Genomic DNA, 24520 nt, shown 5'->3' with positions numbered 1-24520 from the left:
TGAAATTGGGCGGAGTTATGAATATATTGGCAAGCTGGTTTTAGCAGTTAGAACACTGTCTAGACTAGGTTCACTCTTACTTGATCGTACGGCGCCCGTCTGGGGTTTCTAGGGCACCGGTGTTACTATATTCGTCTTTCAAATATTGCGGCAAGTTCCTCGCTCTTACGACCGCGTTTCCACGATCTTGCTTTAGCCTGGCACTCACGAGACCACTTTGGTCCAACGTTGCACTTGCCGGAATCAACGCACTGTGGTATTATTTTGGTCATGGTTTGGTGACACAAGAAACGTACCATTTACGGAATTAACGATGACCAATCCTAAAACGGTTAGCTGTAGGCCCTGCCCAACAACACGAAAATCGGATGGCCTAGGTCAGCCGACAGTCTAATGCCTTTCAAGGTATCTATCAAATGTAGAAAAAAATTTAAGAAAATAAAAAGCGGCAAACTAGGTTAGTGATCTCAAGGGGATTTTATCCTTGGTGAACTGGACTGTAGATGGCCTGTTTTTGATGATCCGCAAGCTACTACAAACTACCACACAACGTTCTCAAGACTAATCCTCAACATCTGGCCCTATTTATCTTTAACGCAGATGAATACTAACAGCAAGCTCTTGGACGAGACTCTTTGGTCCACAATATCGTTTGGGCACCCGCAGTATCATAACAGGTGCCCATTCGTTCAACAATCACTAGTTTCATTTGTGACATAATTAAAAGGCATAACGATGATAGCATTGTATTTCCTACACTAGTTAGGCTAAACTATCACAATAAATAGTGTCTCTGCCTTCTAAGCCACCACCACTACCACCACCACTGCATACCCCATCACCTAACTCCCCCTTCCAAAGATCCACAGCAAACGACTCACGAATTTATAAGACAAAGGTTGTCGATACCAAAAGGGGTAGCTAAAAAAAGTAAGGGTAAGCGCTCCACCATCGACCGCCTCACATTCGAATTCTATTCTGCCAGCTGTACGAATAGAGTTTCTTCCCCACACCATCGCCGCTCTTCCTCACCACCTTAGAATGCTATGAAGTACCCCAGGTATCGTATTTTGTTGATATCCTTGTGCGGAGAGGCTTGGCTTGTGGAGTATTTTCATTCTCGTGCATACTAAGAAGTAAGGAAGCATCACCATAAAAAGGAGAAGAAAAAAAAAGAGATTAGAACTGATCCAACTGCTCATCAGGGGAAAGACTGATTAATGCGAAGACCTGACCGTAGGATCATGAAATAAACCAAGAAAAAGAGATTCGTCTGTGGGTTTTCCCAAGTAAAGTAGACCAGAACAAATAGCAAAGCAAAGACAAGATAATAGAATTATACAATGGAAAGACTGTTCTGAACGAGAAACGCCGTTCACCTGCATTCATAACAACGAATGGACAATTGTCAAAATATCAAAAGACTCGAGGGGAGGAACGGGGTTTTGTTTTTTTTGTAGACCCGAGAGAGATCCGAATTTGATGCTATATATATGTCGCTGTAAAGGTTAGTAGTTAGTGAATTCTGCCAACTGATACATCCTGATTTGCAACAACAAAAAATGAGGAGGAGGAAGACGAGGAGGAAAAAAAAAAAACTTTTGTTAGAAGAATGCCGCCTAAAAAATATGGTTAGTGGAAAGAAAGACCAGCCTCCAAAATATTAAAGGGCGTAAAGACGTCGTAAGAGTGAAAGCACAGAGAAGCAGAAAATAGAGGAAACGTTGAGGAAGGACTTGACTTTAAGAAACCGTAAAGACTGGAAGTTAACAGAAAAAGAAAAAAAATTCAGAGGTCGTGACATGAAAGTATATAGTGCGAATCAAAAGCTAGACTGGTGGTACGATAAGCCGATAACCAATAACTGAAAAGCAGAGCTTTTGAGGCAAGGCAAAAAGAGAAGAATTGACAACCAAAAACCCAGGAACATAAATAATCGCCCTGTGAAGGATATACCTTCCGTAAAGCTACCCGGTAGATAGTGCAATGTAAGACACCATCGCCAGGAGGAGCATTAAACTTAGGATTGGGGCATAATCCAAAAAAAAGCCAAGAAACAACGAGAGAAGCCTGTAAGGGACAAATGTGAGGATCATGACAGCAACTTGGGATATGCACAAAAGAGATCGAATCGTCTGGAGGGACCATAAACAACATCAGAAATAACCGTCGTGACCATCACCGGCGTTGAACGAATAAGCTGGGCCCTGATTTTTAAAGTATCCGGATCCAGCGTCGCGATCAAAAGATCCGAAACGGTCGGAACGCTCGGAGCGAGAATGTTTCTTGACCTCACGATCACGGGTCTTTTGACGTGCCTGTCTCTTGAGAATTTCCATTCGGTATTGTTCTTCCCAGTTTTCCTCTTCTCTTCGCCGGCGAGAGGATGTTCGAGATGATTTTTCAACTTTGGCCTCCTTGTATGCATACTCGGATGGGATTGTAGATGAGGATGAGCAGTTGCTCTTGATGGTCGATCCGCGACGGGATCGCATGGATTCTACATCGACAACTTCCGGGCTCATGGGCGGAACGCCTTCGCAAGATTGTCTTCTCGGCTCGAAGGATCGCTTTCGGCGCAATGGCCTGGACGATGCTGCAGCGACGGGTACTTGTGGTTCTGGCTCTTGGTACGCCCACCATGCCGTCTGCTCTGGCTGTTCAGTGAACGAATAACCAGTGCTCATGATTCGTGGGACTGGAGGGTAGCTGGCAAGCTCGGTGAAAGATGATTCTTCTATCGGTACGGAAGGAGGAGGAGCTTGTCCGAAACTCATATTCGGATATGACGATGTTGATGTCGAATCATCAAAACTACATGTTAATTTTGGCTCTTCGGATTTGGTGATCGGTGATTGAGAGTACTTTGTCCTCTCACGTTTTGTGGGCCGCGGAGGTAAGGGGGCCTTTGGTGGGGCCTTTGTTGGTGGTCCATAGGAACCGTCAACTGTGATTCCCAATCCAGTGACGCCACTTTTCATGATCTCATTGGAAGTGCTCTTGTAGTAATAGGATTCGTCCTGGGTTTCCTTTCTCTTCTTGCCTTTCCTAACTTCTACAGCCTCTTCTTTCTTCTCAACTTTTTTTGATACTCTTCCCTCAACTACTTTCTCTTCTACTTTTACTTCCTCCCTAAACTTGCGCTTCGTGGAAGTAGCTGTGGAACCAGACGAGGATGTCCGTGTCCTAACTTCCTTGATCTCTCTGACCTGTCTAAACTCCTTAACTTCTGCTTCAGGGTGGAAACGGACAGACTTCTTCTGCCGCCTTACGGCTGGCGTTGGTGTGGTATATGTATGGCATGGACTACCTCCTGATGAGTATGGAGTTGGAGGAGTCGCCGTGACTGCCGGTGTGTTCGCTAATAATGAGTCCGCCGGAGATGAGAAGTCCGACGGGGACGACGACGACGATAAGCATGACTTCAGCTGACGGGGGGTTACTGGAGGCATGTATGCGGATTCTATATAGATCCAATACGCACCAAGTTAGACTTTGCTCGGAAGAAGCTCATTACTGTATGTGCGCGTGTCATGTTGCACAAACAATGATATGTAAATACAATATCGCGATATTGTTTATCAACTTACTTGGGGTGAAAAGGGTTTTGAATAGGTTTTTATTTTATTTTATTTTATTTTATAGATATTCTCGTAGCTTCTCTTCGCAAATGAGTGTGGATGCTCTGAACAAGTTCAGAAGCAGTTGGATATAAAACCAGATGGCCTGTTAGGAAGCCAGTTTGAAAACAATAGATAAAAAAACAAGATCAACGCAACAGCCTCTCGACCGTAGACGATAGTAGCAGGTCAGCACAATACCAAGCTCAACATCAGGGACGTTAGAGCTTTCCAGGGAAGTGGGCAGCCGGCTCCTATTATCTACTTTCGAGAGGTACCCTTTGTATTGGCTTGAAAGGGAGGGAAAGGGAAATTTTATGGCGCGTTGGCTGGAGGGAAACAGCTTAAGGAAGGAAAAGAAGAATGAAGGGTTTGGGATGGTCGAAAGCGACATATATACAGATGCACTATACATGGAAGTATCTTCCCTTGCATTTTGGCGGGGGAGGTACATTTTATGATAACAAGACTCATGGTTGTTTTCCTTTTTTTCTCGGGTGGGGAATACGAATCCTTGTGATGGTGCCTTCCTCATGGTTGGTCTTAGCACCCACCAGCCTGCCCCTCCACATCTATATTCGACTTCCTGGTCAAACCTTTTCCAGAAAACTAATTGGAAAAATTGCTGGCGGTTGTGGAGCTCGTGAAACTCAACCGTTTAGAAAGTCGAAGAATGATATCAAATCATATTTCATTGATTGATCGATAAAATGATAATGGAAAGAAGCCAACGAACTGCCAGCAAGAGTAGAAGCTACTCGTGCTCTGATGCTACTTGTGGATGCTTCCAGGCGCTGCCTTCAATACCCACCGCCTCGCACACACACTGGCTTGGTATTATACACCTGCATCCCCCTCACCGGGTCCTCGATAGAACGTAATAGCTAATTAGGGCGCCTTACAAATCTCGTTTGAACATGTTCCCACCCTTCATACCAGGATTGTGAGATACGCGTTCCCACACGCGTAACACTAGCTAGGAGCGCGAACGCACACGATGGCTCGGTTTTATTGAGGGGTTCTCCCAGCCCAGATTCAATCCCTTGCAAGAGGATCCAACATTCTCTCGGATTTTTTTAAAACTCTTTCAACATGATCATATGAGGTCCTACTCAAACAAATCCCCAAATTTGCCCTGCTCCGAATAGAATGTTGCATACTGGCGTGGCCCAGACAAACATTCAAAAACTCGGCGAGAGGATGTCAGAAATACAAGGCTTGGAAGGCAGCTTTTCTGATTGGATATTCGTCATGGAACCAACAACGTTTTCTTCTTCCTGAGCTGGCTGCACGAAGCGAACCAACTGTTTCAAGGCGGCCAGGATCAGCCCTGGAAGGAGAAGCAGATACTAGCGTGGTCACATGAAGCCGTGTCTGCAGACCATAATATACCGCGTCCCCCTTTCGAGTTTCGTGGCGTCTTTCAAGCTAAGTTGCTAGTTGCAAGCGGGTGAGAACGGGAAATTACCTGTACACCGCAGCAGCAGAGCGGAGATATGATCCCTTTTTTATTTTGATGAATTCCTGTCGTAGCATTTCAAGGGTTTCTTACATCGAGTCCAGGGGTCTTTAGATTTGTCTTGCCGTCTGAAATGAAGATTTTTATCCTAGTAGCGCACAGGCACCATGGATGATTCGGTGAGTTTTTTGAGAAGCTAGAAACTAGCCCGCCATGCATGGTCAAGAATCCTTATCACGATTGAGACATCAATATCACTTCCAGAAACAGTTAATAGGGTTGCTAAAGGATGCCAACACCCTGCAACATGCGGAGTCTAGAAGCTAGATATTAAACAGTGACCGCAAAATCTCGACAAAACCGATTGAGTCTCACGGGAATATCATTCCAGTTGGAATTTGGAATTCTCAATCGCAGTACACATCGACGTACACACTGGTCCTATCGACCCCATTGCATTGTATCGCTCAATTCAGTTCGTTGTAATTTGGCCAATGTAGGCGTCATCACACCGATGACCACAATGGCATCCCGTCCCCACCGTAGGCCCCACACCGATTCCCAGTCATCTGGTAACAAATATAATAGGACTTGTTACCTTCAATTTTTTTTTTTTGTGCCGAAGCTCGAAGGGTTCAATTGACCAATCAATATGGTGGGATAGCAGATGCCGAGTCTGTCCATTTCGCTCATTGTGCAAGGTTCGTTTCCGATGAGATGTATGATCGAGCTCTTTGATAAGCCCGCAGACATCGAAGCCCGCTATATTTAACTCCTGCATAGCATGCAGGAAGTCTCACGCAATCTGCATGGTTTATTCGCTGCATCCATTTGAGAGCTTGATTGGTATCCGACTACTTGTTTACTACTTGATGGGCTACTCACGAATCGATAGGACAAACCATCCGGGGTTTTCCTAACATATACCTAGATGTCATTTCGATATTTGAAGAAAGTTTCGGGTAAAGGATGTCCTCGTATCAACGCTATTGCCCATGATACCAAACATATCTATGCCCGCTGAAGTATCATGCAGATTAAATATAAATCCCATGGTTTAGGATCTTATATAACTTTCATGAGCCCCGCTTCTCCCTCCAACATACTCTTTTTACCCCCCCTTCTTTGCTCCCAACCCTTCCTATCCTCCCTTGCCAATTCATAGACCTTTTCCAACTCTTCACTCCCAGGCTCCCAAGTAACATCTAATTGAAACATATTCGGCAACTTCAACTTCTTCTCCCGACAAATTTCATAATACGACGTCAACAAAAACGGCTGCATCAATGTCGGCAACAAGTCCTTTACAGAGAATACAACATCTTTACTACCCATTAACCTTCCCATATGTCGAAGCCACTGCTTTACACTCGCATCCGAATGTTCCCACATCATCATTCCCGGAAATACTTGTCGTTTTGCTTTAGGATGTGCTACCACCGTCTTTGAAGGGTCGTCTGTTAAACAGAGTCCGAGGTCTGTTTTGCCTGCGAAGAGGTGGATCCCTGATGTACTCCTTGGATTACATTCGATTGAGACTAGCCGCGTCTCGGCTGGCTTTGGCCCCTCTATAGTATTTTTATTTTCTGAAGGAGATTCTTCGATAAAGTCGAACGCTAGCTGAAATGCTCCTCTGACCCCTACGCAATAATCAGCTTAGATGCAGTAACAAGTAGCAAAAATTGGAGAAATGCCTTCTAGCCTAAGCTCCGTCGCAACGTTCGTAACATACTCAAATATCCCTCTATGCTCCACACTCTTGAAATAAACGCACGAGCTCCCATCTATAGTCTCCAACACCTTATATAGCGAAAATGCGGCTACAATGCCATCCCTAATGACCGAATAAGAGCAATACCTTTCCCCATAAATCCACTCTTGCGCAATCCACCTCTTTTTCATATCCAACTCCTCCAATGGCAACTCCTTACCAGGTTTTAAATGATATACCGACTGCGAAGCTCTTCCAAATACTGGTTTTAACGCATATTCGACTTTATCCAAATTCGGTAGGTTCTTGATATCTTCCAGACTTTCGCAAAGATAATGTTTGGGTACTCCTAATCTGATTTTTGACATCCACTGTGAGAACTCCCATTTGTTGTGTAATCTGAAGATAATTTGCTTGGGTGGTGCTAATAGTTGGTTTAGAATTTCGGCGTCGTTGGATCTGGCTAGGTGTATTATTTCTTCATGCATAGGGATGATTAGGTGTATGTTATATTTGCGAATGATCTCGCTAACGGATTTTCGATAGCCGGCTTCATCGTCATGAGGGGCTGGAGCTCGGAAGGATTGGCGAACTGCATTGCTGAATTTGGCAACATGATCTTTTAGGATATAAGTAAGCCTTGATATCTTTTATCAAGAATATGTGTATCATATAAACCGAAGAGAAAATAGAGGACTTACAGTGCATGCAGTCAATGACATAGACCGTGTGACCACATTTCTTAAGCTGCCTTGCTAAATCCAACGTAACAGGAAATCTCCCATTCGTAAGTAATATGTTCTGGGGACGTTTAGTAGGGGTGCGTCGTTTCTTCCGGAGCTTTGTGACTGGAACACAGGTGAAGGTCATTCTTGTCGTTCGTATGAGGGTTAATGTTTAATATAAATTTTGTAAGAGAACAAAGAGCCCTATGGATATCCCAGTATCAATATCTTCGAGCTAGCTCCATGAGAATTTTCTTTTTTTCTTTTTTGATCGCGGATACTATCGGCTTGGTGCTTGGATCTTGGTAAGTTAGTATGCTATAGGAAGCAGAGTAGTATCAGGATTCGGATAGCGGGATGTTGGAGTAAAGACTTGACTTGTACTTTATTCGTAATTCCAAATCATACCTAGGTTTTCAATTTATGTAGGATATAAGAAGTCTATTCCACAAAATTAATACTAAAAGATAAATTATCGAGATCGAAGACGGCAGTTAGGTACATGTAAGTATGTGTACGTATACATAGAGAGATCAGCTCCAGTACAGGATGTTGTCAGTTAGACGTCACAGGCTCAGGTTATCCTCCGAACAGTGCCGCCCAACCGTCGACTTATGAAGGACCTTTAGGGTCCCATGCATAGATGGTCCTATTAACTAAGTATTTTCCACCTACTATCGATCTCTCAATAATTATACAGAACCCATCACAATAGTGAGGGCAACATTAATTTATTAGGCAGAGATAGACATTCAATTCCATGTTGGGTTCGTCGACGACCTGACGTCAAAGGTCACGCTCCAACGCATCCGATTGGTACGACTTCAAAAGGATTAAGCACGGCCAATACTGTCCCATAAAAACAAGTTAACTAAGCTATTTACGCTCTTCGGTTTCGATCTCGTGTCTTTGACGTAGCTTACTCCGGCCTTTCCTTATATTAATTACCCTTGGTAAATTGCATGAATTGAATACCGTGCCTGCATAAGCGAGTACCAGCGAAGAGTTTATGATCTAGGAGCCCTTGCATTGTGCAACTCGTGTTCTAGGCCCTGTTGCTTCGGAACTCGAACCGGTCTACGGAAGAGCTGGGATAAATGGAACCGTCCCATTAGATAACCGTATTGGATCGAGCCTCGGTGCTTGTGGTCTTTGGGGAACCGTGGTTTCCGTTCCTTGGTTCGGGGTCGTAACTTCTTCCACATGTTTTGACTTATTTGAAGAGAAAATCGAACTGAAAAAACTTAGTATCTTAGCAATTTTAGAGGCTGCCATCTATGATTTTGTTGAGAAAGTAAAAGTATTATGTGTATGTTAATATGATAGAAAGAGAAGAATTAATATCTCGTAGTCTTTAAATATGAGAGACCTCGAACAACCCCCTTTGTAAAGCAAAAAATATTTATAAACCTTGAAACGCCATACACTCTTATAATATTGTATCATAGCCTTGTTGTCCAGAAGGAGATCGTGAAAGCCGTTCACTACGTTTCAAAGTGTGAAACCTAGCTAGGGAAAAAAAAGGAGAGCTATACTGAAAGAATCCCGTCCAGTAGCAGCACGTGGTTGAGGCTGAATGAAACCCCGTAGGGAGGAATTAACGAAGGAGGGAAGGGGTGGTCGATTGAACACGCCCAATACCGAAGCCGCTCATACGATACTTGCGTTGGTTATACTCGCCATCATCAGAGAGATCGATCAAGTTGTAGTTATAGTTGGTTCCAGCATTTCCGGCCGGTGCTGCTACGAGGAAGGGCACTAGCGCGAGTAGGAACGGCTGAATGCAGAAACGGGTTGGTGGTAGTATTGAAAACGAAATTATTAATTCGCGTCGATTATTGCCTCAAGTGTTGGTAAATCGTAGGCAAAGCTCTATTTCTTTTCAGGCTCGGATGGCTTTCTCAATGCTAGGTTGAAGCGAGGAAGGAGATTTGGGTCCAGAAAACGTGACATCTCCTCGCGAGTGAGGAGTCTTGCAGGACGAGGAGTGAAGAAAAGCCGGTTGAGATCCCGAACGGCTACACGATCTGGGACGAAAACTTTTCTTTCTTCGATTTCATCGTTGGTGATTTCTGAGATGGTCGTGGGCCTCTCTGGCGAATCGACATATCTCGCTTGTTGAGAATTCTCAGGAGTTTCGCTGGCTGGCAATGAAGGTGAAGCAGCAGCAGCGACAGTTGATTGACAAGTAGCTTTACTCTCGGCTGGCTGTCGGCCAGAGGGAGGCTCTTTGGATGGCTGACGGGACATGACTGAAGGTGTTTTTGATAAGATGCTGATGGGGGATGATGCTTCGATCACAGTTGCAGGAGAGGTTCCGTGCTCACAAGCCAAGTTGTGGTTGTTGTCTGGAACAATGGAGAACTCGACGCCGTTGTCACCGCCCTCAACACGGTCACTTTGACCGTTCTCCGAAGCAGGAGAATCTCTAGCCTCAACCTTTGTCTTTGGGGCCGTAGCCCTCTTGGCTCGTTTTTTCCATGTACTCGTCACTGTCCATTATTTTGTTAGAACGTTGAATGCATATTTATATATCTTCAACCTTCAAGGTTGCGAGCTGGTGCTTACTCTGCGACTTTTTCCTTTTCTTCTTCGGCTTGCTAGCAGTAGCCGGAGGGGTATCTTGCCCAGACCGCGACCCCTTGAAAATGCAAGGGTATTTAGAACGACCGGGTACCTCTGATTCTTGGGGAGATAACGAAGGCTCTGTCGGGGTATCTGACGAAGGGAGGTGTTTTGTAATAGGAAAAAATGTGGCTAGGGAGGATGATTGTGAATTTGATGGTGTAGGAGGTTTGTGAAACTTTATATTGCCCAAATCCCCCTCTGTCTTCCTCAATGACGAATATTCCATGCTAATTGGACCGTTGAATAGGGAATTGTTGTTAAATCTTGCTTGAGGGCCTTCAGGATCTCCCCGTTTGCTCGGGCTCTGTCCAGTACCCTCCTCAGGGCTTTCACTCGGCTCTACTGTATTGGTTTTTTCTGTTTCTATTTCCTCCCCAAGGCCGTATGGGCTTGCATTCTGATAGCATGTCTTCCCAATGGCCTTTTCACCAGTCCCCATTGGACTTGAGGTCATGGAGAATCCCAAACCCTCATCATCCCTAGCTCCCATCGTATAGGAGCCCTCCCGGTGAGAGAAAGTAGTCTCCGCTCTTTCATTTGACTTATCATCGGTATTATTTCTCCTCGAACTTCTCAGCCGTCGCGACAGTTGGTGTTGTGCGTGAAGTGACGAGTTAAATACCTCGACCTCATCGACTAAAGCCTCAATGCTCTGCCTGGGGTTCTTTTGTCTAGCTTCGCTAGCGACAAGCCCCTCGATATCGTCGATAATCCATGGATCCAAGATTGAACTGCCATTCTCTCTGGGAAACTGTCGCTGATTATGCTCTTGCCAGGTACCGAGATATCTTTTACGATTACGACGCCTGTTTTGACTAAGCCATGGAGAAGTACCGCCAACGAAGAAATCGTCTTTACTCCTTATTCGAAGCATTGTTGCTTGTTTGTGATAAATTTGTACAGGATATGGGTCGGCTCTCTCTATCGGCTTCTCAACTAGTGCGACTCAAGCCAGAGAATGACGGTTAACGCTCTCTCGTACTGTTGAAATTAAAATGTGATATCCGAATGTCGCAATGAATAAGGACTCTTTGCTGAACTTCATAACCGACATAGACTCCAGATGAGGCATATCTCTACTTCTAACAACGGCTGTCGATATAAATGTATGAAGTTGCGAAAACTACAGTATGAAACTAACTATGGAACAACTACACAGCTGTGACTGCTTGACACTAGTATGTGATGCTGTATATCTGTGGTAATCATACAAGACTTGAAATTTGCACATGAAACGGAACAAAGCATTAGTATTCTACTGATTCATAGGCTTTCAAGAAGCCCAACAAAGGAACGAAACAAGCGAGCTGCGCCCTACTACCATGAATGTCGGCTAGCGACAGACAGTCAGGCTTCCTGCATCGCCCAAGTTTGCTAGAAATCTGGGGTTTATCATCACCGGCTCTTCCAGTACTATGAGCTTTCTGAGAAACTACTCCGCATAAGTTTACCAGAGTTTCTTTACCTCATTCCCAGCGCTGGCTAGCACCAACGAGATTACTGGTGTTGCGGTCCTGTTGTAAAATGTGTGTTGTCTGTCGATGGCCGCCCAAAGCGGCAACCGACGGCTTAGTTTAGTGGGATGTGACCTCGAACGATAGCGATAAGCTTCAGGGCATCCGAAATCTGTATGCTATCGCTCTATCACTCTATTTCCTGTTACAGAAGGTCTTTTAAAGGCGCGATAGGCATCAGGATCATAACGACTCTGAATAGGTCAGTCTAAGCTACGCCCGCACGGCCATGGGCATGCACATGCGCACATGCAGCCTTGTTGCATGTTGCATGCCCCGTGATAATTATAGGTAGTCGACTGACATTTCAAATCGAATCTGGTTTATATATTTAGCGGGGTAGGGTATCGAACAGATAGACCAAACTTTAAATCTCAAGAGCTCGTGAATAATATTTCACCGCTCACCCGCCGAATAACCTCAAAAGCTACCTCGCGATCCGACAAGATGACGATTCACCCAACCTCCGTCTCGGAGTACCTCTCCACCCACAAGTACCCCGCCAAAGCCCACGCACGTGCTGTCGCCAAATACCTCTCACTCACCAGTGGTACCATCTACCTTGAATCTCAAAAGTCTCGCCTAGAGGAAGATAAAGACCAGGAAGCCCCGTTCCACCAGCGCCGCTACTTCTTCTATTTGTCAGGATGTGCGCTTCCTAACTGTTATCTAACCTATGATGTCGCCAAGGATTTTTTGACGCTTTATGTCCCACCTATTGACCCTGAAGAGGTCATGTGGAGCGGGCTGCCGTTGGATGCTGAGGGTGCAAAGAATAAGTTCGATATCGACTTGGCAAAGTACTCCAATGAGCTAGAAACGGGTTTGAAGGGCGAGATTCTGGCTATTCCAGAGCAAATCTCGGAACGTGTCACGCTTCTGAAGGATGGGGAGGCGATGGTGAAGCTCTCGAAGGAACTCAAAGAAGCGATTGATGAGTGCAGAGTTTACAAGGACGACTACGAGGTGGCACTTATTAAGCATGCAAACGAGATCAGCGGGAGCGCACATGTGGCCCTGATGAAGGCGGCGAAGGCTTCCAAGTTCGAGCATGAACTTGAGGGAATATGTATGTTCTCTACCCCATATTTTAGAGGTATGGCTGCTAATAATATTCAAGTTTTGGAGAATTGCATTAGACGTGGAGCCAAACGGCAAGCCTACGAGAGCATTATTGCTTCGGGCACCAACGCCGCAACCCTGCATTATATTCACAACAACCAGGCGTTCAGCGACCGGTTGAATATCCTTATCGATGGTGGTTGTGAATACGATCTCTACGCATCCGTAAGCCCCGCGCTTTACCACATGAGACTACAATAGGAACTAAAATGCTCATAGGATATCACCCGCGTCTTCCCACTTAATGGCAAATTCACTCAAGAATCTAGAGAAATCTACTCGCTTGTCCTCAAAATGCAACTGGATGCTCTCGCTATGATCAAGCCTGATGTTCTTTGGGATACTATCCACGAGACCGTCCATAAAATCCTCATTCAAGGCTTCCTCGACCTCGGAATCTTCCAAAACGGGACCGTAGACGAAATCCTCGCGAACCGTACCAGCTGTGCTTTCCTTCCACATGGCTTGGGTCATCATATGGGAATGGATACACACGACACTGGAGGCCACCCAAACTACTCCGACCCAGATCCGATGTATAAGTACCTAAGAGTTCGGATACCGTTGAAGGAGCGAGCCGTGATCACCGTGGAACCTGGAGTGTACTTCTGCGAGTTCATTATTAAGCCTTATTTGGACGATCCGAAGCACAATAAATATATTAACAGGGAGGTGTTGGATAAATATTGGACTGTGGGAGGCGTGAGAATTGAGGACGATGTGCTAGTTACGAAGGACGGGTACGAGAATTTGACAAATGTCGTGAAGGAGATCGATGATGTGGAAAGAACAGTGAATAGTACCGCTTGAATGTAGGTACAGATAAAAGGGACCGGCAGGGTTGTACCTCATGGTTCCCTTACCATACTTTTTCACGTGAAAGTCACTTGTATCTACTTCTCTGGATAATTTGATAATTGATATCACAAATACCTTTAGTTGCATCATGCGAGCCAGCAGTAGTAGTCTCACTGCCGCAGAAATCTTGCCGAGCTTGCATAATTGTCCGGTTCACATCCTTTGCCATCCCCGCGGCCGCGCACTTGCCGTTAGCCAGGCCTCGGCCCGTAGCCGTTCGGCCTCAGGACCTCCGGGCAGCAGGCGCAAGTTTGGGGTTACACGAACCTCTCTAACCACCCTCCTTTCCCAGATTCTTGGAAAAATCCTCATCCCTTATATGCATCATCTCCCCCAACCATTGGTCCAGCGCTGCGGGCAAATCTTCCCACGCATTACATATACATAGGCAGGAGGTAAATGCAATAACCCTTCCCCTGCGATACAACTGCAATATGCAATGGGACACCCCCACGCTGCACCATTCCGGAAAGTTAATTCGACATGGTCCAGACCTGCACGTTGGTCTATACCGTATTACCGTAAATTACTTATCTTACCGGGAAATGTATTTCAGCTCCCCAAAAACGAATTCGAGCTCATCATTGCATTTTGTTTGTGTAATCTTGTAGAACGGGATCGGCCATGTTGTATAAAGCTGAATAATATGATCACAAGAACACCTGTCCAGGGTTCTACATAAAGAGCAGGGAAATTTCGAAAACAAAAACTCTCATTTTGGCTCTCGGAAGTGTAAGCCTAGGGCTACATTATATAACGGATTTGGGGTTACATATTGCCAACGGTATACAAAATTACAGCAGCTAGTGGCCCGTGGAGTGACGAGCATAAGTGCAAGTAGCTGGCGGGAAAGTCAGCGAGAACGGATGTGCTCATCTTGCAGGACGGCAGCGATCGCGATTCCATGTCTACCGATCGGTAGAATGTGAGCTTGAAAAAAAACAAAAAAATGTGATATCACATAGTACAAAAAAAATCAAAAGGCGTACATGCTCAAAGGTTTCAGGAATACAGCCTAAATTCGATACCGACGTAACTGTGTTTCCTAATAATTTCTATAATTATATAGATTTGGGGGAGGCAAGAAGAGCAAGGCTTGAAAAGAAAGGTCTCTCTTTTTTGGTTTCTAGTTTGTGTAACACGCCTAAAAGTATTTCTATTACATAAATTTCGTTCGGGCTAACCTTATGCTGCACACGATCCCCATTTTTCGAAAGCTAGAATGGTATAATAAGGTTATTGAATTAACTAGGCTATATGCCTTAAGATACTAGGCTTGTCTTTATAGCCATTTGAATGGATATGAGTAATGCGGGTATGAAACACTCATTACATAGACGTGTCTTCGATCCATCGATCTCGCTGACAATATGCATTTATGAATTGCAATTTAAACTTAAACCCTAATGCAAACAAAGAAAAGGCTAGTAAGGAGAGAGCCGCTTCAAAACAGAGCGATTAAGCTAACCAGTAGCCTTCTCCATATCCCGGTCGAAACACTCGTGAATAACTAGAACGAGACAAGGTCTAATAGTAATGACGTCGATGGCTTCCACGACCATCAGTACCTCTCTGACGACGAGCTCCAGCGGCCTAAAGTATTTTATATTAGTATTTTAAATTCACATGCAGTATATATTCTATCAAATCGTTAGAAACTCACCTTTAATCCTGGTCTTCTAGTCAAACTTCCTTTAAGCCTCATCAAAGCACCGCTAATTTTATCTCCCAACCCTGGTCGTCGCTTTTGATGATGAACCGGTGCGACGGCTGTTGTAGCATGGGTATGGTGATGGCGACGGTGAGGACGCGAGGAGCGTGTGGTACGTGTGGTTGTCGTGGTGGTGTGACTTCGACGGCCGGTTAGTCGGTCCATCAAGGAAGGCTTGGTACGAGTAGTTCGGACGGTGGTGTGTCCGCCAGCGGGACGGGTATGATGGACTCTTCGGTAAGGCATTTTTGGGGATGTTTTAGATTTTCGTAGGAGTGTTTTTGAATTGTAGAAAGTTGGGGTTTCCTGAACGTCAATTTGATTCGAGAATGATGATATGTCATTAGAATTTGATAGATATACGATTGAAATTCGTATCAATAACCGAGAGATATGGGCTCCTTTAAGTATACATTTGGTAGGGGCATCGACGCCTCTATCGAATCAAAATCTGGATATGACGAAACCTCTGCGTCGTCCCTGCATTAACATACAATGCGGGCCATATCCCTAATAATTCAATATGATCGATTTAATGACATAGTCTCCGCCATTCGATACCAGCTTCTATGAACTGATTCGATAGAAGGGGGTCCATGACGCCCCGCATTGGCCATGTGGTTTGGACCCTGACGTCGTTGTCTGCCATAGAACCCTGCGGAAGCCAAGTGTGTTGTCCTGTGTGGTAGTTGATCAAGTAGGGTTGTGGCTTGCCCAACCGCCTCCTGTGATGTCATGGTTTCGCATCGTCACCACGGTTTGAGGCTGTGACGCCACAGTTGGTGAGACCAAGAAGCCTAAGAAAACAACCGTCTTGGTTCGGTGTTATTGCATTCGATTCTAGAGGACTCTCGGTATGAGCCAACACTCGGGTATTGGCTATTTCACATGATGCGCGATATCGCCTGCATTATGCAACTAGTAAAATCCAACAAGGAACTTGCCCAGTTTACATTTGCAAGAAACTTTCAGTGCGAACTCCAAGATCTGGAGACCCTTGGAAGGGTGACGTCGCTTGCAGGGAGGTGTCCAATTCACCAAAAACAAAAATAAAATCTCGATCTTATGAGATCTTGCTAGCTAGTCCAGCCTCGACACGGCTCGCTGTTTCTCCACCGGCCTCGGGGGTTAACTCTTCGGCGGCAAGACCCAAAGAATCCAAGGAATGGCATGTGTACGTATATCAACGGCGTGAATTCTACCGAAGAATACCTAGGAAGGATTTTCCTAAAACAGCCGTTCGCCTTAGTTCAACATTCTAGGCCTTGTGCTAGCTCGATTTTTAGATCGGATCTTGCCTATGGCTTCGAACCTGGGGGACCACATGCTTAATTTTGAGTTTCAACATTGCTAGTGGCACTGACTTGGTTTATCAGCTATGTCACTACTCACTGAGCAAGTGTATCACCAACGAAGGTAGGTATTTAACTAACAGGAAGGTCCTGCAGGTACTTACATCCGGACTTATGTCCTTTTCCATCATATAGGGAGAAATTAGCTAGTTTGATACCGGTATGTTCCGTCAAGACAGTCGGTAAGAGCATGCATAATGAGGCTAGTTACCATGATTGCGTTATAGAGCATGTGTATGTACTATTCCATGTCTAACCTGCAAGTTACATATTAAAGAAAATTTCAGACAAGGATTCATACAACCCGCGCGGCGCCCCAGGGTATTTGGAGTTTGTCTTATCATTGAGGGGAACCGGCGAATCTGATAAAGTATGTCCAGTCAATGATTAAGAAAAATAGACCGCACTCTGTAAGGATATGGAAGCGCCCTTTTTTTGAAGAATACTAGGTACAAATATCCTTAAAAGAAAACCCGTTAGTAAAGATAAAAGTATCGCCCTTATATTAATCCCCAGAACACACTCTGACCCGGGCAGTCTTCCTTGGGGCCATCTAAAATTTTCTCAAAATTGATATTTACGACAAAACGGTCATATTTTGTTGCTATATTGTCAAGAACATGCTGTGAGTGTGAGGTTGGCTGCTTAATATAATTCCCTACTTCATGCATACGGAAAAGATATTGCTGCTGCTGAGGAGGCGCCAGGCCCTGCCATGATATAGAAAAGCCTGGAAGTGACTGCGGTTCCCAACGCCAATTTGGATTCTTTTGTTTAATTGCGAATGGAACATTGTTGGGCGCATCTTGGTAGTCTTCAATGTAAACACCTGCCTCGGGATCGGGTGTGGGCATAGTAAAGGTACAGTAGCATTCTATAAAATTACCACGTGTGTTAACTTGGTCTTCTAAAATGAAATCACTCTAGAATCTTAACAGTATATTTTTTTTTTTTTTTTTTTTTTTTTTTTTAAGAAAGAAAAGGGGGAGAGAGTATGTATACGTGTGTAAATTTATCACAGAGCCGATTCTAAGACGACTTACCCCACCAATTTTCGCATTCCTGGAGCTTATTCTTAGATTTGCATTTACTGCCTGGGTTCTCTATCAGAATGCCCTGTTCTTGATCGCATCTGCAAGAGCGACACACAGTAAGTTTGTCACTGGTACGATAGTTGATCTGAGCTTGAATTTTCGAATTTGGATTAACAGTTCGCGGCCGCTGTCTGTTTTTAATTTTCCGATAGACGTTCGGATCATCGACCTTTTCCCGAACGTCAGTTAAAGTAGGGCATTGGACTTTCCATCTCGTATAGAATATCGTAGGAGAAACAACCCTCTCCGCGACGGAGTCGTTAGAATCGGTAAATTTGGTTTCTTCATCCGAATCCGAAATGGTAGGTAAGGGCCGTGGCCCTTGATATAATGGTGACGACTAATACGATCCTCCAAGTGTTTATCTTCATTGGAATGTTGGATGATAGTGTATACGATATACTGATCCTTTTCGTCCGCTAGAACGTCTTTTCGTTAATTAATGCAATGGGAGCAGATACCTAGATAAATCAATATCAGACCGAAATCTAACACACGTAATTGGTTAGAATCTTACCTTATGTAGACGGGAAAACCCAACTAGCTATTAGTTACGTATGCTCTGAATATACACTATTTGTAAACAAAATGGAAGCCGCAGTTAATGCTGGTGGACCTGGAAGCTTGTGGAAGATGTATCCTAGAATCTTTTTGTTTTATTTTATTTATTTATCGATTGTAAATTTTTTTTTAAAAAAAAAGGTTTCACCCTTCATGTCAACACCATCTTATCTAGGCATTTATAGCCATTCCCCGACATGATTACCCTGCCACATACAGAAGGATATCGATAAGAACTAGGTGAACCAAGCCCGCTAAGCCATCGTTGCGGATGCTGCGGTCGAAACAATTCAAGTGTTGGATTCTGTCGATACCACAACAGTCAGCTTTCGAATCCTACCGACGCCACAACAGTCAGCTTTCGGATTCCATCTAAACTCGGGCACGTCGATTCGTTGTTAATTAGCCTGGAAGCAAGTCGACGGCCGCGGGTGCGCCAAAACATAGGTTGTTGTGTGCATACTGAAATACGTTATATATATTAAATTCGAAAATTGCAGCATGATATCATGGATATAAGTGCGGTGAGATCAGGGTTAAGATGAGTACTTTTACAAAAAAGATTAAACCGTGGCCCCCCTCCCTATGTAAAAAAGGAAAAAGGAAGGAAAAACCGCAAGATTTGACTTAAAGTTTGAGGTTATAAATAGGATCGATGAAACCGCGGTACCGCGTACGGACAGCGAGACCAGCTGTGGTTTCTTTCTATGCCTCAACAAACATGTTTATATCATTGGCAAAAATTCCGCGCTTACCAACACTAGTTTTCTTACTGGCTATTTCCCCATTGTGAGTGCCACTAACTAAAAAACCAGCTAAAATCTAGATATTGTAATCTGTGTATCGATAGCTCACTTCTCAGCCTTTCTTAAATTTCTATTTGTCGAGTATAGTACAAAACTACGGCGTAAATCCCAACTTCCAAGTGACCAACTTGTGTTGCTGCTGTTGGATGTTTCAATATTGGGTACGGCGTCAATGCTATATCGGGTACAGTACACATTAAACCACATGCTTATCGCGGTTATGTATAGGCTGATGCAACAATTCAAGCTCAAATTGAAAAAAAAAGAAGAAGAAGAAGACGCAAACGGAAAATACCATCTATCCAATAAGACCTTCGAGCTCTCCCAGTCTCAGATCCTGCAAAACTAATGGTAGTTAAAGTCTTCGTCCCCTCAGTTCCTCCCATCTCATAGATCGTCGATCTTCAAGAACTTGACTTGAGATGAGCCAGAAATCCCGATTTGTTTTTCCTCCATTAAGAAAAATAAGTCCGCAAAAAGGTCAGGAATGGGGTAAAGTACAATCACATGACCCTAGTCCTTCCAGCGGTTAAGAAATCTCGCCATAGCTTCATCCGGCATGGGAGCCGGGGCCGCCTCGTTGACAACGGTAGTCTGCGCGTAAGTCCTCGCCTCAGTAACCGTCGTGGCAACCTTTGGCGGACCACCCTTTGTCGTGAAAACCGTGTATGCGCTTGTGGGGTTTAAGCGTTTCATATTCTTCGCTGTGATAGTCGAACCAGGTCTGTAACGTAACGAAATAATGCGAGATATCGATATCAAATCAGCTTATCATGCAAATAATTTTCGACGAATAGAATCCTCACGAATATACCGATTTGGAAAACGTACCTTGGCTGCATAGGCGCATATCTGATATCTCCAGTCTGCTCGCCATAGGGCACCGCGAATTGGTCACCATTAGGATCCGGCACCGGTACCGCCTTTTGAGGATGCACCGCATCCGGTTTATCAGACCCAGCTGCTTGATTCGCAGTAATCATAGCAGGGGAGAAGACTCCCAGCATACCCTCCAAACCGAATCGATCAGACCAATTGATGACGGTACCGTCGGTGGTTTCCCACGTAATCCGAAAAAAGCTAGATATGTTTTTAAAAAAACACGTTGGTATAAGACAGATCTGTCAAAATGATTACCGGGTACCCGGTAATTGTGATAATATCATATGATATAAGGAAATCTTGGTAAAATTTACGTACTAGTACGGACCGTCACCTGCAATACCAGGAGGAATCGTAACCGCGAGAACTCCATTGGCCGTGCTGAATGCCATACCGGGGGCTCCCAGCGTGGTAAGTGGAAACTGCAGCGTGCGAAATATTGCATTAGAAAAGACCCGGCCGGCCGTTCTATACCCCTATGTAATGCACGAAAGGGAGGGGAAGGACAAAAAAAGAGGACAAAGTATCCAATTGAACCAAAAACGTACGATCTGATCATTACTGCCTGTGCATAGATCCAACGTGAATAACCCATTCGTTGGGACCACAGGATCCTCTTCGTCATCTTTCCATCTTACTGTTACGGCGATTCCGGTCTCGCCAGCCGTATACTTGAATGAATTTCCGGCTACGGGACTGGTGAAGACTACCTCGCCGAGGATTATTGATGGGAGAACGGCGGAAAGTAGGACGAAAGAAGCGGCGAATGTTTTCATATTTTTTTTTGCAACGGTCATACGCCAACCCCCTAATTAGGCGGAAAAACGCGCGGGGGTCGACGTCGACGAAGAAGCTGGGTAGGTGGCTAGCTCTTTTGGCAGGACAGGCCAAGGAATTGACCGGCGCAGGAACCCTCGAGCTCGAGCCAGAAAGCGCACTCTTCGTTTTTTTTTCTTTTCTCTTTCTCTTTCTTTTTCGTGCGATGCTGAGCTGTGCTAAATTTACCAGGCGGGAAATTTCGACGTGTTGAGTTGTCGTGGTCGTCTGCAAGCACAACCTGAAAGCAAAGCTTCCCCTGCTAATCGGGTATCGGGAACGGATGCAGTTTGTCTCGTGTATGGTACAGTATACAGGACAGCTACAGGACCGGACAGTGCAGCGCAGTACTGTGCAGGATTGTGTCTACGTCGATATTGGGACACAGGAAACTGGTAAACCCGGTGCCAACGAGGCGGGTGAAGGTATCAAGCAGGAAAAGAGAACAGTTCTTGAAGTTAACGTTCGACGTTATCCTGACTGCAACATATACATTACATATATGTGTGGAGTCTCGTGGCCCAGTCCGTTGGGCTTGTTGGATTTCTGCAGGGGAAGGTTGGACCACTGGAAATATGGAAATGAACATGGGACCTCGTAGTTCACGTTACATTTGATTGGTATCCAGACTGCTATTTTTTCTTCGATGGCAAGCTCATACCCAGACCATCTCAATCAAGCACCTCCACGGTCTTGCGCAACCACAGCTGTTACCACCTCGATGGAGGCAGCTTAGCCGAACTAGGTGTCAATGCGACTCTGCGCCCCCCGAGAATTCAATCGATAGATTGATGTGGGATTCTAAGGGGAGTTCACTGGATACGTAGCCTATTCATACAGTACACTACCCTCCATGCACAGCATGTGTATGTAAGTCCATATACAGACAGACAGGACCTACTTATACATACATACATTACTATACTTACCCACTTGCATTACATGCTCACAAAATTTCTTTTTTACGATCAAAATTTTTTTGTGAAATCAGATTCCAATGTAGACGCTTAGTGAGGGTACTTGCGCCTTGTCCACACACCCCAAACTTGTTCCAACACCTCATGACTACACCGGCCAGCCAGGCTACTGGTCGCGAAAAAAATCCTTCCATTGACGAATGAGAATTTGATACGTTGTGGAGTTAACTTTTTCTCACAAGCCCCAAAAATTTAAATACTGTAAATACTTAAGTGTGTCAAATCTTCGGCATGTGAAAGATGCATTGCATTCTGTACTCTGTATGTACTCTGCAAAACGCTGTGGGGTGAATAATTCGAACCAAATTCATCAAGTTGGGCATTGGTACCTGACCTTCTCCAGACAGTACCTGCGGCCTTGCCTTGCCTGCTTGACTGCTGACTTGCTGGTCTATCCGTCGCCAACAATTGCAATTGCAACCTCCAACAATTTCCTCATTCCTCAAATCGATGCATTGAAACAAAGTAGTAAGGGTACTCCCATGTGTCTACGTATACACCTTGAAACAATGTTGGTTCGCTTTTAGGAAGAAGGCTGTAAGACTGTCACTGCGAACACACAATTAGATAGTATTATAGTTTAGTTGGGGAACGGTTTCTTTTTTGTTAATCCTTGTATTGTTTTAGCCAGCGTAGGCTTCCATTCTTCTTCTTTCTTCTTTCTTTCTTTCTTTCTTCCCTTGCAGATGGAAATCTGCTAAATACATGAGGTTGAAATACATCTACATGTACATTATTTTGGCTAGTTAGCTAAACAAGAAAACAAGCAAAAGGGACACCACAAGAAAAAAGCCCGTAGACCCTTAGTGTTCTCCTCCACTATCCCCTCCGTTGGGATTTGAGACATTCCTTCCCTTTTCCCTGCCCGAAAAAAAAAACTCAATTGTGCAGGATTGATAAATGACGAACTAGAAGTGAAGATGCCTGGCGAATGAGCTAATGAGCTCTTCCCGCCAGACAAGGCGATGATTAGGAAATAGCGAGCGCTCAATGGTGATTGTGGTGACCGGAAAGCATCGCTAGCAGTATGAAACGTGCTCGAATAAAATATAAAATATAAAAAAATGAGATCAAGGTATCTTTCCCAAATAACGCCTCTCTTGCTAATTTATCCCAGGCTGCTCAGAAAAAAAAACAAAAGACGGCGATAGAAATTGCTCGGAATGTCGAAATAAAAAGTCGAACGAAAAATTTGTACAAAGGGAAAAGTAATTGGTCGTAGGAAATCTAAAAAGTGATGACAATGTGTCCAAAAACCCGCTGTTCTATCTGGGATATTCTTCGATCGGAAAAATGATGGCTCTTTGCGGAAATGCATTCTGAATCGAAGAAAACAAAAAAAGAGGGAAAATAAACCGGCTTGTGAAGAGTGGTTAAAAAAAAAAAAAATTTCGATTGATGGCGAAAGGCATTGAAACGGAACACGCTGGAAATTATTCGGATAGATGCAAGTCGGTCTGGGAATGAGGTAATAAATGCTGCATATAGTCGATATTCGCTTAAACATCGATCATAACCTTTCGGGGGGCTGGGCTCTTGCCTCGGACACGGCTTCGGCTACGTTCGCGAACGACTAGGTCACCCTCATCGTTGATGGTCAGCCTGCCACGCTTCATCAAGCCGGCAGTTCCGACCTTAATTTGCATTTCAGCTTGTCTCCTCAAAACCTCAGCTTGCTTTCGTAGCATGGCTTCATTAACATTCAGGTCAAATCCAGTCAAAAAGCAGAAACTAACTTCCAGTTTTGACAACTCAACTTCGCTGAGGCCAGAAACTTTGGCGAAGAGCTTTTGCGAGTGGGTGCAGTCTTCAATCGACTTAGCAGCAACCCGAAGGGCGGCCACCAGAGCACGGTGAACACTAAGGGTGGTGATTGGAAGGATGTTGTCCTTGATGGCTAATCGGTGGAGGAAGAGACCGGCAGCGAGGTAGACAGAAGTCGAGAGTGGACAGTAGCGATGGATTCGGAAAAGGTAATCCTCAACACTGATTGGTGGCGCCGTCTTCGACCAGAACTTCCTGGTTATTGTCGAGTACTGTGTCATATTATCCATAGCTTCGACACCTTCAGCAATAACCTTTCCGGTGAAGCGGTCGTCAGGGCTGTTCAAGGGTTGAGGTGAAGGCGAGAACGGCATTCCGGAGTCGGCAGGTGATACAGCCTTTCTCCTTACTTGAACCCCGTCAATGTTATCGACACAGGTTGTGCTGAATGCGAACCCTGATTCCGATTTCTCGGGAGATATGGATTGGAAAGATGGAGAAACGACAGGAGATCGGTGTCCGGGGTAAGGATTAACCCAGGAAGGATTCGATGCGATGTTTGGGAAGGCTGTCGATGGCTTCGCTGGTGGCTGGAATTTGGACTCCGGAGTACACGAAACCAAAAACTCCATCGACCTAGCCAAGAGTTGAAGGGCTGTAGTCGGTGGCATTTTGAAGATGTCATAGGTGGTTGTCGGATCTTCAGTCGGGTTGGAGCTCTGGGATGCAAAGTGGACTGTAGGGCAGGGCCCTTCCATGTCGGCTGAAGGATGAGGGGCAGCATTGCTGGAGGTCGAGGCTGCTGATGAGAAGCTACTTCTCGAGCTGGACCTTCTGCTGGAAGAAGAGTATTCGGGTGACGAGGCCGTTGCCGGCGAGTCTGGGGGTGTTAGCGACGCATTTCGATGATGGACGCTCAT

The 24520-nt window shown here is 44.9% G+C and overlaps 8 protein-coding genes across 8 annotated transcripts; 2 read left to right on the top strand and 6 right to left on the bottom strand.

The window, feature by feature from the left end:
* Positions 1-2156: 2156 nt before the first annotated feature.
* Positions 2157-3452, bottom strand: DFL_003924 (uncharacterized protein; the record flags this gene model as incomplete). Its single annotated transcript, XM_067632932.1, has 1 exon — positions 2157-3452. The coding sequence occupies one exon, from the start codon at positions 3450-3452 to the stop codon at positions 2157-2159; it is 1296 nt and encodes a 431-aa protein (XP_067491151.1).
* A 2692-nt stretch (positions 3453-6144) lies between these two features.
* DFL_003923 (uncharacterized protein) lies at positions 6145-7660 on the bottom strand (the record flags this gene model as incomplete). Its single annotated transcript, XM_067632931.1, has 3 exons — positions 6145-6719; positions 6774-7409; positions 7492-7660. The coding sequence occupies 3 exons, from the start codon at positions 7658-7660 to the stop codon at positions 6145-6147; spliced, it is 1380 nt and encodes a 459-aa protein (XP_067491150.1).
* Positions 7661-9387: 1727 nt separating this feature from the next.
* Positions 9388-11017, bottom strand: DFL_003922 (uncharacterized protein; the record flags this gene model as incomplete). Its single annotated transcript, XM_067632930.1, has 2 exons — positions 9388-10007; positions 10084-11017. The coding sequence occupies 2 exons, from the start codon at positions 11015-11017 to the stop codon at positions 9388-9390; spliced, it is 1554 nt and encodes a 517-aa protein (XP_067491149.1).
* Positions 11018-12104: 1087 nt separating this feature from the next.
* Positions 12105-13589, top strand: DFL_003921 (uncharacterized protein; the record flags this gene model as incomplete). Its single annotated transcript, XM_067632929.1, has 3 exons — positions 12105-12726; positions 12778-12944; positions 12999-13589. The coding sequence occupies 3 exons, from the start codon at positions 12105-12107 to the stop codon at positions 13587-13589; spliced, it is 1380 nt and encodes a 459-aa protein (XP_067491148.1).
* A 1511-nt stretch (positions 13590-15100) lies between these two features.
* DFL_003920 (uncharacterized protein) lies at positions 15101-15594 on the bottom strand (the record flags this gene model as incomplete). Its single annotated transcript, XM_067632928.1, has 3 exons — positions 15101-15147; positions 15206-15230; positions 15301-15594. 3 exons carry the CDS (start codon positions 15592-15594, stop codon positions 15101-15103), a joined length of 366 nt encoding a protein of 121 aa, XP_067491147.1.
* A 1336-nt stretch (positions 15595-16930) lies between these two features.
* On the top strand, positions 16931-17984 carry DFL_003919 (uncharacterized protein; the record flags this gene model as incomplete). The annotated part of the gene is made up of 5 exons (XM_067632926.1): positions 16931-16934; positions 16988-17070; positions 17628-17637; positions 17722-17850; positions 17947-17984. The coding sequence occupies 5 exons, from the start codon at positions 16931-16933 to the stop codon at positions 17982-17984; spliced, it is 264 nt and encodes an 87-aa protein (XP_067491146.1).
* A 1690-nt stretch (positions 17985-19674) lies between these two features.
* On the bottom strand, positions 19675-20819 carry DFL_003918 (uncharacterized protein; the record flags this gene model as incomplete). Its single annotated transcript, XM_067632925.1, has 4 exons — positions 19675-19885; positions 19993-20241; positions 20362-20465; positions 20592-20819. 4 exons carry the CDS (start codon positions 20817-20819, stop codon positions 19675-19677), a joined length of 792 nt encoding a protein of 263 aa, XP_067491145.1.
* A 2516-nt stretch (positions 20820-23335) lies between these two features.
* DFL_003917 (uncharacterized protein) lies at positions 23336-24520 on the bottom strand (the record flags this gene model as incomplete). Its single annotated transcript, XM_067632924.1, has 1 exon — positions 23336-24520. The coding sequence occupies one exon, from the start codon at positions 24518-24520 to the stop codon at positions 23336-23338; it is 1185 nt and encodes a 394-aa protein (XP_067491144.1).

This window comes from Arthrobotrys flagrans, assembly GCF_004000055.1.
Source record: "Arthrobotrys flagrans strain CBS H-5679 chromosome Unknown unitig_0, whole genome shotgun sequence".
Classification (NCBI taxonomy): domain Eukaryota; kingdom Fungi; phylum Ascomycota; class Orbiliomycetes; order Orbiliales; family Orbiliaceae; genus Arthrobotrys; species Arthrobotrys flagrans.
This window is presented reverse-complemented; position numbering and strand designations above follow the sequence as displayed.